Raw genomic sequence first — 13748 nt, 5'->3', positions numbered from 1 at the left:
GAAGTCTGAGACTGGCAGATGCAAACTATCAACATTATACGTAAGATGGATAAACAATAAGGTCTTATTGTATAGCACAGGGAACTATATCCAATATGCTTTAATAAATCATAATGGAAAAGAATATGAGAATATGTACAAGTGAATCACTGCAGTACAGCAGAAATTAACACATTATAAATCAACTATATGTCACTAAAACTTTTTCTAAATTATTGTGCCTATATCTATTACACTGCGAACTACACTAAAGAATTGAGGAAATATGCTACTACTTCTGGAAAATGAATTCAATAACTAGGAGTCATCATTAAATCAAAAGAAGGAAAATGCTGCACAGGAAAATACTATATAATTACATGTTTGTGTTCTGGGGTATTTGTAAGGAGTCCCAAATACCAAGGGCATCCAAAGACCTCTCTGCTCAAATCAGAGCAGGTACATATCCTAATCTATAATGGAAGAATAGAAATAAGTCTATTTCCCTCTCCACAGTACAGATTTTATTGAAACTGGCTGAATTACAAACATCTGGACCTTCTGCTAAGTAGTAACTGTCACACTGATGACTTTTCTCCTCCAAGTTTAGAGAGCAAGTTCCTGAATACACTCTGGTGAGTTTCCTTGATCTATCAATACGGAGATTATACTGAATAATGGAAAGTCAATGAATGACAGAGTTTGAGAGGGTAGGATAAAACAAGCACTGTCAAAAAACAAAAAAAAAACCCAACTCAAGTTGTCATTCAACAGCTGAAATTAAAAAGTTACCAACGTGAATTTCTTTTCTTTTTGGCCTCACCCTGTACCTTGTGGAATCTTAGCTTCCAAACCAGGGATTGAATGTTAGCTTTCTTAGCAGCAGAAGGGCAGAGCCCTGACCACTGAACTGCCAGGAATTCCCCAGAAAATAATTTATAACCAGAAATAAATGGTAACTAGAGCTTATCAATGAATGTGGTTAAGCTGCAAGATAAGAGATTAATACACAGAAATCTGCTGAATTTCCATACACTAACAACCAAAGATCAGAAAGAGAAACTAAGGAAATAATCCCATTTGCTGTCTCATCAAAAGAATAAAATACATAATAATAAACCTACCAAAAAAATAAATAAATAAACCTACCTAAGGAGGCAAAAGATGTATACTCCAAAAACCATAAAATGCTAATGAAAGAAACTGAAGATGACACAGATGGAAAGATATATCATGTTCTTACACTGGAAGAATCAATATTGTCAAAATGACTACGCTATCCAAGGTCATCTACAGATTCAATGCAATTCCTATCAAATTACCAAGGGCATTTTTCACAGATCTAGAAGAGAAAAAATTTTAATGTGTAAGGAAACAAAAAAGGCCTCAAATAACCATAGCAATCTTAAGGAAAACAGAGCTGGAGGAATCAGGCTCCATAACTTCTGACTCTACTATAATGATACGGTAATCAAAAACGTGTGGTGCTAACACAAAGACAGACTTATAGATCAACGGAACAGGACAGAAAGCTCAGAAATAAACCCATGCGCCTACAACCAATTAATCTACCATAGAGGAGGCAAGAGTATTCATTGAAGAAGATAGTCTCGTCAATAAGTGGTGCTGGGGAAACTGGGACAGCCACATGTAAAAGCATGAAATTAGAACATTAACACCACACACAAAAATAAACTCAAAGTGGATTAAAGATCTAAATGTAAGACCAGATGCTATAAAACCCTTAGAGGAAAGTACAGGCAGAACACTCTTTGCCATAAATCGCAGCAATGTCTTTTTGGATCATTATACCTCCTAGAGCAATGAAAATAAAAATAAACAAATGGGACCTAACTAAACTTAAAAGTTTCTGCATACCAAAAGAAACCATAAACAAAATGAAAAGACAACACACAGAATGGGAGGAAATATTTGCAAACGATGTGACCAAAATATATTTATCTTCAAAATATACTAACAGCTCATGCAGCTCAATATTAAAAAAAAAAAAATCAAAAAATGGGCAGAAGATATAAGTAGAAATTTCTCCAAAGAGGACATAAAGATGGCCAAAAAGCACATGAAAATATGCCCATTACTAGAGAAATGTATATCAAAACTTCAATGTGGTAATCAGCTCACACTGGTCATTATCAAAGTCTGCTGCTGCTGCTAAGTCGTTTCAGTCGTGTCCGACTCTGTGCGACCCCATGGACGGCAGCCCACCAGGCTCCCCCGTCCCTGGGATTCTCCAGGCAAGAACACTGGAGTGGGTTGCCATTTCCTTCTCCAATGCATGAAAGTGAAAAGTGAAAGTGAAGTCGCTCAGTCGTGTCCGACTCTTAGCAACCCCATGGACTGCGGCCCACCAGGCTCCCCCGTCCATGGGATTTTCCAGGCAACAGTGCTGGAGTGGGGTGCCATTGCCTTCTCCTTATCAAAGTCTAGGAAAAATAAATGTTGGGGAAGATGCAGAGAAAAAGGAATCCTCCTACATTGTTGATGTGAATGTAAATTCCCATCCTAAACCAATATCCTAAACTTGTACTCTAAAGAACTAGAAAAAGAACAGCAAACTAACCCTAAAGAAAGTAGAAGAAAGTAATACACATTAAAGTGGAAATAATAAAAACAGACAAAAGAGAAACAATTGGAAAAATCACTGAAATCAAAAGCTGATTCTTTGAAAAGATCAACAAAATTGACAAGCCTTTAACTAAAATGACTAAGAAAAACAGAGACGATGCAAACCACTCCAATCAGGAATGAAAATAGGGACATCACTACCAACCTTATAAAAATAACAATTGAAGAGAATATAGTGAACAACTGTATGCCAAAAAATTAGATAACCTAGATGAAATGGACAAATTCACTGAAAGAAACAAACTACTAAAACCTGCTAAAGAAACAGAAAAATCTGAATAGATTTACAATAAGTAAACAGACTGGGAAGTGACAGTCACTCAGTGGTGTCCAGCTCTTTATAACCCTATGGAGTCTAGCCCACCAGGCTCCTCTGTCCATGGAATTCTCCAGGCAAGAAGACTGGAGTGGGTAGTCATTCCCTTCTCTGGGGGATCTTCCCAACCCAAGGCTCAAACCTGGGTCTTCTCCATTGCAGGCAGATTCTTTACCATCTGAGTCACCTGGGTAGCCCAAAAGAGACTGAATCAGTGATCAAAAGCCTTTCAATAAACAAAAGAGCAGGAACAGATAGCTTCATCAGTGAATTCTATAAAATGTTTAAAGAATTTATACCAATCCTTTTCAAACTACTCTGAAAAGTAGAGAAGGAAACTTTCTAACTCATTTTATGAATCCAGTATTACACTGATACCAAAGCCACAAAAAGACATCCCTAGCAAAGAAAACCAAAGAGACCGGTGACAGACACAAAATTCTCCATAAAATACTAGCAAATGCAGTCCTTTAGTATACTGAAAGGATTACATACCATCATCAAGCGAGATTTAGCCTTAGGAGTACAAAGGTAGTTTAATACGAAAATCAATCAATGAAACACGCCAGATTGACAGAGCAATGGCAGGCGGGGGGAACCCACATGATAGTCTCAACTGACTCAGAAAAAGCATTTGATAAACTCTAACACCTTTCATGATAAAAGTAATCAACAAATTAGGGATAAAAAACAGCCTGATGAAGATGGAGCCATACCTTTGAGTGTTCTGAAAGGAAGTCTGAAAGCAGATAAACTTGCGCCAGTAGTTCTGTGTAGTCACGACAACGAAAATAATAAATATGGGAAAGAATATTTTCAAGAGTGAAATCCTGCAAAGCCTTTGGGTGCTCTGAAATAAGTAACAAAACAATCTTAAAATAATTAGTTTTACCTGTCATCTCACAAACTATAATTTCAAAATTCCTGACCTCTTATTTTCACCTTTTCCACTGTTTCCTTATATATTATGCTATCCAGAAATTGTTTGTACATATAAAGACTAGAGTTTTAACATCTATGTTTCCGTATTTGTTACTGCCTTCCATTGAATAGAAGTATCATAATGGAATTTCTTTCTTGTTTTTTGCATAAGACTCCAAATTAAGAGTTAAAAGGAAAAATGTTCAAAGGAAGCATAATTTTCCCTTAAAAGCCATATCACAATTTTATATTTAAGTAGAAACAATGATATAAAATTTCCTTAGATTGGATTTTTAAAAATAACCATATTGGTTCTGTACATATTTCAGAGAGAAACTAGCTAAAAATCACTGCATTTTAAAATGTACTTAAGTTTTAACACTGAAATAAAAAACAATAAATTAAATTTCAGAGAACACTGCCTATTACAAATATATATTTAAGAAATTAATTTTTAACCAAAAAGTTAAAAACTTAAATTACATACCAGTCGTTAAGAACTATATTCCAGTGCTATATCCACAATATTTACAATAAGATCCTAAGACACTATTACAAATTACACCTGTGACATGGATAGCTTGACGGACTTTCAGTAGACATATTGGTCACTGGTTAAAAAGGACACCTAGTACTCCAATGCAAATAAAAATATCCAGCTGATTATATTCATTTAAAGGGAATACAAACATTTTATGAAAAACATTATGTTTTTTAACATTTCTAGAGAAAATAATAAGGACCACACATTCAAAAAATAAAATACAATAAACCAAAAGAAAACAGTCAAACCAGAAACCATGTAATTTTATGAGTAACTCCTTGGACTGCAAGGAGATCAAACCAGTCAATCGTAAAGGAAATCAGTCCTGAATATTCATTGGAAGGACTGATGTTGAAGCTGAAACTCCCAATAGTTTGGCCACCTGATGCGAAGAACTGACTCATTGGAGAAGACCCTGATGCTGGGAAAGATTGAAGGCAGGAGGAGAAAGGGACGACAGAGGATGAGATGGTTGGATGGCATCACCGACTCCTTGTATGTGAGTCTGAGCGAGCTCCGGGAGTGGTGATGGACAGGGAAGCCTGATGTGCTGCAGTCCATGGGGCTGCAGAGTTGGACACGACTGAGCAACTGAACTGAACTGAATACAAGAACTCGAATACAAACTACCTTTAAAAAAACTTTTAAGCAAAACACTGTATTTCCACATAATAAGGACAAAAAGTCTTCCCAACACTTTAACAGTACAATTAATACAGTCGAAAGTCAATTACATACTATGCAGAGCCCTATAAGGTCAATTGGCTTAATGTTCCAAACATTTCCAGACATGATTTTTCAGGGTCACCCTTGGTTTTCGGAAAAACCAGTACAAAAGTCAACATACACTGAATACATTCAGACAACCTTTACTTATATTAAGGTGTCCAACAACACTAGCTTACACCTGGCAGGCCAGAGCATGATGATTTGAAGTCATACATTAACATACACACAGGTTTTCTCCCAGAGCTCCTGCAGTAAAAAGTGAGGGCCATATAAGGTGAAGAAGAGGCAACTCCAGGTGCAGCATTTTCAATTTGTAAGAGAAGTATAAGTTTTTTACTAGTACACAGTCAAGTTATTAAGCTTCATGTTCTAAAGTGAAAGTGAAAGTGAAGTCGCTCAATTTTAAGACTCTTTGTGACCCTATGGACTGCAGCCTACCAGGTTCCTCAGTCCATGGAATTTTCCAGGCAAGAGTACTGGAGTGGGTTGCCATTTCCTTCTCCATTCATATTCTAAGTGGTCTCTTATTAAGGCTTAAAAGTAAAAGCCCCTCAATCCTGCCCGACTCTTTGCAACCCCACGGACTATACAGTCCATGGAATTTTCCAGGCCAGAATACTGCAGTAGGTAGCCTTTTCCTTCTCCAGGGGATCTTCCCAACCTAGGTCTCCCGAATTGCAGGCGGATTCTTTACCAGCTGAGCCACACGGGAAGCCCTATTAAGGCTTGAGATGGATACAAATGCAAATTACTTTCATTATACTGAAAAAAGAGCACTTGGCTAACTTACCTTCTCCCATTTGTGTTCCTGCTATAAGCTGCAGGTGCTGAATGCAGGCAGTAGCAAGGTCTACCACTCTATCAACCATAAAACTCCCCTCTGTATCAATAAAAACTGCTTCACCTTCCACTCCTCCAAAACATTCTGGTATCTGCACATCTACTGCCAGCTGCATACTGTCAAGAGAAAGAACTGAAATGACCAAATCATTATCATAATCATCAAAGCAGTGCTGTTCAAACTCCAGATCACTAACCTTTAAATACCAGTAAATATTTTATAGGCATAAATATACTCTGCAAGGCAACAGAGATGGTTGACTCTCCATAGTTCCAAACATATGTCAATTAGTTGACGCAAGGATTAGGGGGAGGGTGTACCTATAAAACCACAATTAAGGATTCTTTAGTGGGTTTTCTTAGGCTTCTGGGTACAGACTTTTTTCTTCTAAGAAGTCTACTTTCAAACATCTGGCTTTCAAATATATTCTCAGGAGTTAATTCTATAATAAAGTAGAAGACTGCCTGTTTACCCCACTGACCACACTATCCTGTTCCAAAAAGAAACCCTTTTTAATATCAAAATAATTGTATCAATTTATCAAGACGGGGTGAAGTAATCCAAATACTGGTTTGTTTGATGCACATATACATAAAATTAAGAGCACATATATGCTGGGCTTCCCTGGTGGCTCAGTGTTAAAGAATCCGGTTGCCAATGCAGGAGACACAGGTTCGATCCCTGGTCGGGGAAGATCCCACATGCCGCTGAGCAACTAAGCCCATGCACCACACTATTCAGTCTGTGCTCCACAGCCCGGGAAGCACAACTACTGAGCTCTCGAGCCACAACTAGTGAAGCCCACACACCCAGAACCTGTGCCCCTCAATAAGAGAAGCCACTGCAATGAGAAGCCCATGCACTGCAACTAGACAGTAGCCCCTGCTTGCCACAGCTAGAGAAAAGTCCGAGCAGCAGTGAAGACTCAGTTCAGTCGCTTAGTCGTGTCCGACTCTTTGTGATTCCATGAATCGCAGCACGCCAGGCCTCCCTGTCCATCACCAACTCCTGGAGTTCACTCAGACTCACGTCCATTGAGTCGGTAATGCCATCCAGCCATCTCATCCTCTGTCGTCCCCTTCTCCTCCTGCCCCCAATCCCTCCCAGCATCAGAGTCTTTTCCAATGAGTCAACTCTTCGCATGAGGTGGCCAAAGTACTGGAGTTTCAGCTTCAGCATCATTCCCTCCAAAGAAATCCCAGGGTTGATCTCCTTGCAGTCCAAGGGACTCTCAAGAGTCTTCTCCAACACCACAGTTCAAAAGCAGCACAACCAAAAATAAAATAATTTCTTTAAAACAGAACTTACCATAAAAAAAAGAGCACATACATGCCTTTTCTGGTCTCCTAACTGTATACCTGCCACACAATACTCTGCTATTTTCATAAAATGTTAGTAAGCCCACCCTTAAGGGGAGAACATTTTACCATAGTTGTGTTTTTCCAACACCTGGTGCGCCACAAATTTCTGTTGTTTTGGTTAAGGGTATTCCACCCCCAAGAATATTATCCAGTGCTGAACAGAAGGTAATTATGAAGTTCTGGGTATGCTCCTGTTCAAGAAGTTCCAGTGCTGTACACTTCCTGCCTGACTCAGCTGTAACAGAATAACTTGTTTTATTTGTAAGACATTCTCTTCTTATAATTTGCAGAGTTTCTAAGGCTTCTTCTTTAGATATCCCAACTTCTGAAAGAAACAGAAACAAAAACACTTGATTTTAGAGATTTAAAACAGTCTAATACACCATTGTCTTTATTAATTTTAATTTTTAAATAGCAAGAGTGATGCCAAGAGTAGAGAAACATAAAAATGAAACATTTGATTATTTAATTTTTCAAGTTAATAAAGGCATTTATCTTTGTTTTCTTAGTCTTCACATACTTAAAAGATTTATCTATTACCTCAGAAACAGAATTCAAAAACCTAAACCCCTAAAGCATTTCTGAGTACCTACAAGAGTATCTCAAAGGTAGAAATAAAAATGTCCTTTTTCCCCTTTTGGTCCTTTTACTATCTCTTTGGTCTTTTGCTATTTCTTTGGGTTTTATGAAGCCATAATAAACTTGTTCTCATAAGGTATACAAATTATTTTTTAGGAAATAATGAAGATGGCCTTTTTGCCTAAAACTAGAAGCATATTTAAGAAGTGCATGTGTGTGTATTATTCATAGTGAAAATTTTTCATGAAAAATTCATGGATCACTGCAAACTGTTTAATAGGGGAAAGTTATCTGATGCACAAATAGTTCAAACAACAATACACTTATGCTTCCTCAACTACACAACTTCATTCCTGACAACATGACCTGAAAATGCAAAGTACAAAACAAGCTGCTTATAGAAGAAATAATTGTGAGGATGGTATCACTCATGAGTGTGATATAGCAGTGCTTAACTGGGTAAGGCTATGAACTATCAATCTGATGCTAACAAAAGACAAAAATGGTGGCCATTCTGGAGCGGTTAGGACTCTGCGCTCTCACTGCCAAGGGCCGGACTGAATCCCTGGTGGGGAAACTAAGATCCCACAAGCCCTGTGACCAAAAGAAGGAAAACAAAGACAATAATGGTGCTGAAGAAGTGAATGTTCTATACAATCTAAGAGCCTTAACTCTGGATTTCTTAGGTCTGTCAATCCTGACTGCATCACAATGTAGTCATTATGCATAGGCAAGTTACTTTTTTATGCCTCACACTTTTCTTCTAAAAAACGGGAATGAAATACACATAAAACCTTGGTAGAATGCGGAGGCCATCCAAAATGCTCAGTAATTGTCAGCTATTACTATCGTTTAGATTTGCTCAGATAAAAACCAACCTGTTGAGAGAAAATCAGCCCATCAAAGGTTGAGGGATACAGTCTTCGGTGTAATATTTAAGACAAACAGTAACACTGGATCTATAACATTTGTTTTCAAGTGGAGAGTTGAAACCTTATTTTCCACTGTTAAGGGTAATGACTGTTCCATCTCAGGAACAGTTCTGCGCATACTGTAGTGTAAGGCGCACAGCGAGAGCAGAGTGACAGCAGCTTCACTTCTGTTTACCTCGCGGGGCAGTGGTTCCCACCAATTTATAATCTACAGGGTTCCGTAATATGAGGTTTGGGTTTTTTCTCAGTGAATTACATGAAGAAAAGTGATGTCTTTTTCTACTGCTTTCTCCAGGTTCTGGTGATTCTACTCCCTTTCTCTTAATTTATCTCATCCTGTCACGAATCGTGCATTCCTTAAATTGAATCCCTGCCCCCTGGATTTTGGAACAGTGAAAACAGCCGTTTGAATTCCAATCCTGGCTGCACAACTTCCTAGCCCGCTCATGATGAAAAGTTACTAAGCGTCCCCTAGCATCAGTTCCTTTCCATACATATTGGATATAATAAACCACGTTAAATGGGTTCTTTCGAGTGTAAATGAGAGATTCCTCGGAACTTTCAGCAGGCGCTGGTAGAGAAAGCAATTGGTGAATATTTCCAAGACCACAGTTCTAACCATTCAAGTCACTCTTAAGCGAAATCGAGGCGCTATTTCGTGCTGTAAACGCGGCGGGAGACGGCAGAAGACTCTGACCAAGATAGTGCTTAAGCCTGAAGACCGAACAGAGATGGAGGAGGCACCGACGGCGGCCTGCGTGCCTCAGCTTGTCGTCAGGAGTCGTTACCTTTGCTGAGCTCGGAGGGTTTCACCTCTAGGAGTTCCTCAGCAGTCTGGAATCCTGCAGACACCAGCTTCACTCGCACGGCCGGGGACAGCGGCAAACTCACTAAATCCCGCTGCATTTCAAAGTCAAACCACCTCCGCGCGCATTCGCGCGCTCCCAGAGCTCGCCCAGCCGGGACACCCGCGTCGGCCGCGCCCTGTGACGTCAGACGGCAGACGGAAGGGGAGGCGTCCGCGGCCTGGCTGCACGCGGCCTCGGGCTCTGGGACCTTGAGGAACTCGGATACACTTTGACTCACTTGTCCCGCTTCTTCCGTGATTCTTTCAACTTTCAATTAAAGTTTGCACATCAAGCGTGTATCCTGACAGTAAAAAAAAAAAAAAAAAAAAAAGATGGATGGAGCCCACAGGATGCAAAAAGCCCAGGCTCAGTGGGTCTTACCACATTTCTTCACCTCTGCCGTGACCCTCTGGGTGGAGACCTCAGCGTTGTTAGTAGGAATGATCTCTCCAATGGGTGTTACACACACACACACACACACACACACACACACACACACACGCACACACAGTTTCGAACAGTCGAATAAAGATTAGCCCCAGTCCAGGGTGCCAGTGTTTTGGCTCTTCTTGCGGCTGTCCCCCCTTGCTAGGCCCCCTTGCTAGGCCCCCTCACCTTTCCCGCCCTCGCCCTCGCCCTCGCCCTCGCGAGGGATTGTGGGCCAGCCCCCCACAGCCGCGGGGCGCGCTCGCCGCGCGATCCTCGCGCCCACCTACGGCTTCCCGCGAGTCAAGTCTGGAGCGTGGTGCTTTCTGAGACCGTTAGTTCTTCACAGCCTGCCCAGAAGTAACTGGAAAAGTAAGCAAGTCTTGTCCCCCGAGTGGGCTGGACATGGGCTCCCCTGGTCGTCGAGAGGGAGGCGTCGGGTTACGCAAGAGCTCCAGTTCGTCGGGTACAGGGTTTCTAAGGGACCGCTTACTAAAAGAGAAGTTTGAGGAAATTGAGGGGCGGTTTGGAAGCTTAGGAAGTCTTCCCTTGCCTGCTGCTGCTGCTCCTAAGTCGCTTCAGTCGTGTCCGACTCTTAGGGACCCCATGGACTGCAGCCCACCAGGCTCCTCCGTCCATGAGATTTTCCAGGCAAGAGTACTGGAGTGGGGTGCCATTGCTTTCTCCCCTTCCCTTGCCTAGGAGAGTATAATTTATTTAAGGGAGTAACTCATTCCTTACTTTTAGGGGAAAATTCTTATCCTTGACTTTTCTTCCTAACTTAAAGGAATTCGCTAAATGTTGCGAATCAGAGCCCTTTAAGTACGGAAGATCTAAGGAAGGCAATGTGCTGACCACTTTAGCAAATCCTACGCATTTCCAATGCTCACAGCCACGCCACGAGGAAAATAGGACTGAGACGGACTCATAGAGCATAGTTTTCTTCAAGCTACAGTTAATACCTAGTACCTTTTTTTCTTACCGGAGCTACCTTCAGATAGTGAGGTAGCTGTTGGAGTGCGGGTGGGGGGAAAATTCGAGAAATATTTGTTCCCCATTTGGTAGGGCAGGGAAAGTCTGGTAGGACTAATCAAGATGCAGTATATTTGCCACTCTACATTGCTTACCTTCTAGTATGATCCACATGTGGACATGCAGGGGGCATTACATAAATGTTGTCCGCTGGGAGAATTCGGGCCTATGCTTATCAAGTAACCAGAGTCTTGGGTGAAGAAGAGATGGTGTTAACATATTCAGGGATAGCACTTCAGGTAGTTTGGTCAAATTCAGCGGAATCGGATTGTGTTTAGAATTTTCGTTAGCAGAATGGAGTTAAGAAACCAGTCCACTCTAGCCATTCTGTTATTTATTATTATTACCTTATTCGGAACATTGAGTTGCTATTGTTGTTATTGTTTTCATCCTCATTCTTAAGATTTCTTAAATGCAGTTTGCTCGATAGTCAGGCTTTCAAACTGGTATACTAAATTTTCCTGGGAGTGTGTTATTATTTTCCATTGCGACACGGGGTTACTTGACCTTGAGAATACTGTTACGGCGGGATTTCCCTGGAGGTCCAGTCGTTAGGAATCCGGGATTCTACTGGGGTTAGGGAGTAGAAGGTGGCGGGGGTATGGGTTGGTTCCCATGTCAGAGGGGGGTAAAAAAAAAGCAGTATTTTTATTAAAAATCAAACTTGAGCTTTGGAGTCATACAAATTTGGGTTTGTATCACATCTTGGGAAATTAACCAACTGAGACTTTAGCAAGTTAGTTTCCTCACCTGCAAATGGAAATTAATAATATTTCACGGGGTTGTAGGAAAGATTAAATTATCATATACAAGCTAACCCAGAAAAGGTGCATAATCTTGATTTTTCTCCATTTAAAAATATTCTAACGTGTATACAGTTGAATAAAGCCTTATTGAACACTTAGCTCAGTAGAGTACTAATGGTGTGAGCCTCAAAAAAAAAAAATTCCTACAATTGTAAAGTGCCAAAGAAAAGTGCTTTTACGTATTTTATTTTATTTTACTTGATCCTTATAGTAATCTTGTGAACAGTTTACCAAGGTGTCCCATTTAAAATTTACACGTTGAAGATTTGAATACTTAAGCAACATTAAATATTTAACCACTAGTTTTGTACAGAATAACATGGCAAATAAAAGAATCTATGCCTTCCTGGAGCCTGTGTTTTATTCCCTAAGTCGTGTCCCACTCTTGCAACCTCATGGGCTGTAGTCCATCAAGCTCCTCTGTTCATGGGATTTCCCAGAGAAGAATACTGGAGTGGGTTGCCATTTCCTTCTCCAGGGGATAGTCCCAACCCAGGATTGAACCAGCATCTGTGCTGGATCAATGTTGGCAGGCAGGTTCTTTACCACTGAGCCACCAGGGAAGCACCATGGAGCCTTAGTCAATGATTATTACTGGGTTGTGTTGCATTTCTGACTTGTTATCTAGGTACAACTAAGGGTAGGAATGAGCTACCAAAATGCTGTCAATATTTATAATTGATCTAAGTAATCAAATACAGACACATTTTCATGCAGAATGGGGCTGTTTTCTAAAGATGTGGGAGAGGAATAATAATATTTGTTATAGCCGAGCAGTTTACTTTATTTTAGCCTAAAAACATAGAACTTTTAAAACTGGTGACTTTGTGTGTTCAAATGAATGAGAATAGGAAAGATAAATGAGTGCTGGTTGGACTAAGAAAAAACTCTGAATCAAAGTTCAGCTTTAGAGATGGTTGTGGTAAAGCTTTGCACACAATGGGAGCTCAAAATATTTGTTATCCACAAACTCTTGAGACAGTATTCTCACTTGACTTCTGTGATCCCACACTGATTTCCTTCCTAGGCATCGGGCTTTTCTGTCTCCCTTACATTTTTATCCTTTGTAACTAGGGCAGGAAGTGTTCCCATTCTTTTAAGGCCCCATAACTGACCTTTCACCCACTGCGCTGTTCTCTTCTCCCCTCTCTGGTTCTCTCCTTCTCTCTCTGCTATCTTATTCACGTTCACAGTTCAGTGACTATATGCCAGTAATTTGTAAATTTATTTTTCTAGCTCTAAGCCGTTCTCTGACCTCCTGATGGAAATACTAACTGCATACAGCACTGTGCTAAATCTCCAACTCAGCCTATCTTAAACCTAACTCATTTTCTTCAGCACACCAAAAAATCTTTGTCCTCTTCCTGCATTCCTTGCCTCTGTGAGCTGAATATCCATCCTTCCATCTACACAAACCAGAAACCTAGAAATCTTCTACACCTCCTCTAACTCTCCACGTTCAATATAACCACAAACTCTATCTATCAATTTTCTCTCTAAAATATCTTGATTATGTTCATGTCTCCTTTTTTTAAGCCAAGCTGTTACCATTTCTCTTAGAGGTATTGCAAGAGCCTTTTACGTGGTCTCCCTGCATCTTGTCTTTCCCTCCTCTCTAGTCTGTCCTTCCATGCTGCAGGGAGGGTGGACCTGCTGAGACAGGGTCCTTTCTTGAGTGCATTTCATTTTATGTAACTCCCTATTTTGCTCTTAGGATAAAAACCAAATTTCTTAATAAGACAAAAAGTCTTGCACGTTCTGGCTCCTGTTTACGTCTTTGCTGCTAAA

At 40.3% G+C, this 13748-nt stretch overlaps 1 protein-coding gene across 1 annotated transcript in view; it reads right to left on the bottom strand.

Moving 5' to 3' along the window:
- RAD51C (RAD51 paralog C) overlaps window positions 1-9818 on the bottom strand; it is a 28528-nt gene extending 18710 nt beyond the window's left edge. The window contains exons 1-4 of the mRNA XM_004013178.6: window positions 9637-9818; window positions 7404-7662; window positions 5926-6092; window positions 3658-3791 (exon numbers count right to left, since the gene is read on the bottom strand). Coding sequence (XP_004013227.1) covers window positions 3658-3791; window positions 5926-6092; window positions 7404-7662; window positions 9637-9754 — 678 coding nt within the window. The 5' untranslated portion in view covers window positions 9755-9818. The remainder of the gene's footprint in view (window positions 1-3657; window positions 3792-5925; window positions 6093-7403; window positions 7663-9636) is intronic.
- Between the last annotated feature and the right edge of the window lie 3930 nt (window positions 9819-13748).

This window comes from Ovis aries, chromosome 11 (assembly GCF_016772045.2).
Source record: "Ovis aries strain OAR_USU_Benz2616 breed Rambouillet chromosome 11, ARS-UI_Ramb_v3.0, whole genome shotgun sequence".
In the NCBI taxonomy this organism is placed as follows: domain Eukaryota; kingdom Metazoa; phylum Chordata; class Mammalia; order Artiodactyla; family Bovidae; genus Ovis; species Ovis aries.
This window is presented reverse-complemented; position numbering and strand designations above follow the sequence as displayed.